Source organism: Merops nubicus, unplaced genomic scaffold, assembly GCF_000691845.1.
Source record: "Merops nubicus isolate BGI_N331 unplaced genomic scaffold, ASM69184v1 scaffold31856, whole genome shotgun sequence".
Taxonomy (NCBI): domain Eukaryota; kingdom Metazoa; phylum Chordata; class Aves; order Coraciiformes; family Meropidae; genus Merops; species Merops nubicus.
The window spans coordinates 10,232-13,943 of record NW_008616108.1 but is presented as its reverse complement, the minus strand read 5'-3'; the positions used below and the strand labels follow the sequence as shown (position 1 = coordinate 13,943).

General features: G+C 40.3%; 1 protein-coding gene across 1 annotated transcript in view; it reads left to right on the top strand.

Annotated features, from left to right (window-relative positions):
* Positions 1-742: 742 nt before the first annotated feature.
* The window catches only part of LOC103775308 (DNA excision repair protein ERCC-6), a gene marked incomplete at its 3' end in the record, with an annotated part of 8,026 nt that continues 5,056 nt past the window's right edge, over positions 743-3,712 (top strand). The window contains exons 1-2 of the mRNA XM_008942754.1: positions 743-1,260; positions 3,568-3,688. Coding sequence (XP_008941002.1) covers positions 743-1,260; positions 3,568-3,688 — 639 coding nt within the window. The remainder of the gene's footprint in view (positions 1,261-3,567; positions 3,689-3,712) is intronic.

The window sequence follows — 3,712 nt, the reverse complement described above, 5'->3', positions numbered from 1 at the left end:
CCGGGCGCGGCCGCCGTGATCCCTGCTGCCCGAGCGCGGGGCCCGGCCCGTGTTCGGAGCTGATGGACGAAACCCGGGAGCTGGGACAGAGGACTGCGCGCTGCCGTCCTCGGAGAGCGTGCTGCTGAAGGCCGCCTGCCTTGTTAACGGCTTCCTGCAAGCGAATAACGATTGTTTCTCCCTGAGTTTGGTAAAAAATACATCCTTTCAGAAGACGGTCTCACTCTGAAGCCATCCAGGCTCCCGGCTTGCCTTGGTAAGTCGGTCCAGTGTTATTCCTAACGACCAACGTGCTTTGCGTTCCTCTTCAAAGCTGAATTGTCTAATTAAAGCCTGCGGCTAACTGCTCTCTTCATAGCTTTCACCGGCAAGCCTTACCCCCTTTCAAAAACTTGTATTTTTTTGTTTTGTGTATGTTAAGTTGCATATGTTTTCGTTAGGTCATAGTCTTCGGTAGCATGGCCATTCACATGTAAGACTGAGTTTTCTCTCTGGCAAGGAGAGTAATTTTTTTACAGGTTGTTTTATTTGTCTTGATATCAGGACCTTCCAGGTGTATTCCAGATGGTTGTACTGAAGAAGTTTTGGCCACTTTTTCCTTTAGATTGTGGAAATTAGTGTGGAGAAGCCTTTGGGGCAGGACTTGTCGAGGAGTAGTTTAGTAGGTGTTTTAAAACAAGTATTTCTCATAAAGGAATATGCTCATTGTTTTGCTCACTTTTATTTGGGCACATTGTTCGTGATGAACTTTGCATATATGAATGTTCTTATGGTGGTGTGGTTCTTCTTTGTTCCCCTTGAGCAGAGGATGACAACAGACAACAGCCACCTGCCAGACAGTATGCAAGAACAAGACCCTATGCAAGAACCAGACCCTGTTACTACTTTAAGCAATAATTGCCTGCATAATGCTGAGGAATTGGGAATGGAAGAAGAAGAAAATGGCACTTGCAACAGTGACCCGAGTAACAGTATTGGAGTTCCCAGTGGTACCAGCCAGCCCTCCACTTCCACAGCTGTTCCTTTGGAGGCACCCGGGAGAGGACAACCCCTTTTACAGATCAACAGGCAGCAGATTCCGTCTGTCTCCTATAGTGCACAGGCTGCTGAGCTCAAAGGTTTAGGAGTTGATGTCTATGACCAGGAGGTATTGGAGCAAGGAGTTCTTCAGCAAGTAGATAATGCAATTAACAAAGCTAATAAAGCAGCAAAAATAGCTGATGCGGAGAAAGAATATCAGTCAGTGCTGGATGATTTAAGGTAAATTGTGTCCTTTCTTACTCTTCTGTTACTGGCTACCTACTGAGGCTCAGTGTCTCATGTGTTTTAAAAGCTGGAAGATGAAAAGATGTTCGGAAAGCACAAGATCACATGTACTCTTCTGAGTCACCCACCTTTCAAAAAAGGAGAAAATATTTTTCACATCAGACTGTTGCTTCATTGCTCTTATTTAACTAATTCAGTCATGCATTAAGGCAGTAGAGGACAGCACAACTTCTTTTTCTGGTTTGTCTCCTAGCTTGCCAAGATGCGTGTCTGTTTTCTGAGCAGTGGAGAACTGCATCATACTGTATTACTCAAAGTTATAGTCAGAAAAAGTGCCAGAACTTCAATTCTGTATGCTTTGTGGGTTTATCTGCTTCTGGCTGCCTGCTTCCTCTGCCTTGGGCAGCTCCACATCACGAGTGTACCACAACCAAAACAACCTTACCCAAGCACTTGTATGAAGTACTGGATGACACCTTAAAAGAATCAAATGCTTAATTACCATAGTATGTTGATAGTGGAAGTCTTTGAGGGATAGGAGCCACTAATCTTTTTTGAATTTTGGTCTTAGATCTCCTGTTCTGCTTCTAGTCTTATTTCAGAGTTACTGTGTGATCTATCAGAGGTAAATAATTTTACCTGTGCATCTTTCACTGTGTTGCACTAACATTTGGTTTTAGTGCTCAGTGGTGCTGTAGGCCTCTGTTACCTGTGTAAACTCTTGCACAGCTGTTATGCATCTGCTTCACTTTATACACTAATAATTTTCCAGTTTGGGTGTAGAGATGCAAAATTAAGTTTGCAAAACTGGAACTTAATTCCAGCTGTTAGGTAGCAAAAGGATGTAATGTGTAACATGGTCTCTGAGAAGAAGAATGGAGAGTGTCATCATTGCAGTTAGATTGTGTTTAAGTGGTGCATGGCACTGTCACTTTGTTGATATTTTCCTGTTTTTCTTTAAGAAGCATCACATGTTTCTTTTTCATACCCCTCTCTTTTCACCTCCCACTTAAAGTTGAAAAACGAGATTTACATGAGGGGATGTAGATGGTTTATGCAGACCTGTAGAACCTTGCCTGTAATATGCAAGTGTGAATGCCAGTTTTGGAGAAAATTAGCAGAGCTTGTTGAGCAGAGGGGATAACAAAAGTAAGGAGTTATGACTGTAGCATGATAGAGCTGGTTGAAGTCCTGTAACATGGTGAATGCATGACTAGAGGAAAAAATCAGGCAAGAAGTGCTTTCTGAGTATTTGGCACAGAGTTCATGGTAGAAGCTGGATGATTCTATAATATACACACAAATTTAAGCAGGAGGAGGATAAAAAGTGGTTGAAGTTAAATCCTGTTTAAATCCCACAGTCCCGTTAAATAAAGCTTTTTCAGAGGAAAATAGTGGTACCTGTCGATAGGGCCGAGGAAGCAGGAGCTGAAATGTTGGAGGCCTGCAAGAGGTAGCCCAACAATTTCCTCCTGGAGAACTGAGGAGTCTTTATGTAGTGCTTTCCTTTATATGTGAGGGAATAACGGCCACTTTGCAGGTGTTGTAAAGAGTTTTCCTTGACGTTTCTCATAGTGCTTTGAGATGGTAATGTGCATATCCTTACAAAATACTCTGCTGTTTGAATCAACAAACCTAGACTTCTTGCTTCTGATGTGGGATAGCACCTTCTTCCTTACAAATGAATCCAAAAGAAGAAAAAGATATTAGGTTGTGTTTCAGTCTGAATTTCATATTGTATATAGAAACATGAAAAATGGTAGTGCATGAGTAATGCAAGTTTAATGTTGATGCTTTGTTAATTCTTTGAGCTAGTCTGTCTTCCTGAAACTGTATCTTGAGACGTTGTAAAGCTGAAAGAAATAAGTGTCCTTATATAATGGCATTGAACTATTAAAACAGTTTTAGGAAATGAAGACTTGGGATTTCCCATCTAGATTTTTTTTTTGACATTTTGTTTACCTTGAATAATAAAAGCAACCACTGTAACTTGCTTATTATAATCATCAGACTTGTAACTTTAGAGTACAAAATATTGCAGTGGTTTTATTCAGTCTCCTTGCCTTTGGAATTTTAGTATTAGCAAAACTTGGTTTAAAAATATTTTATGATGTACAGCTTTCTGAAGTGTTCAGTATTTCAGCATTGCTTAAATATAAGTTGCTTATTTAAAAACTTACCTTTAGACCTTCTTAGATTTTACCTTGAATCTCCTGGAAACCCTAAATTGTTTGAATCAAGAATGTGCTGTTTTTCTTTCTAGAGCTGACAAGTACATTGCAGTCTTTTTGTTTTTTTCAGATCATGTACAGCATCTCTGAAACAAGTAAATAAAATTATTGAGCAACTTTCACCTCAAGCTGCTGACAACAAAGATGTAAACAGAAAACTAGATTCTGTAAAACGACAAAAGTACAACAAGGTGATTAGATTACATTAATTTCCT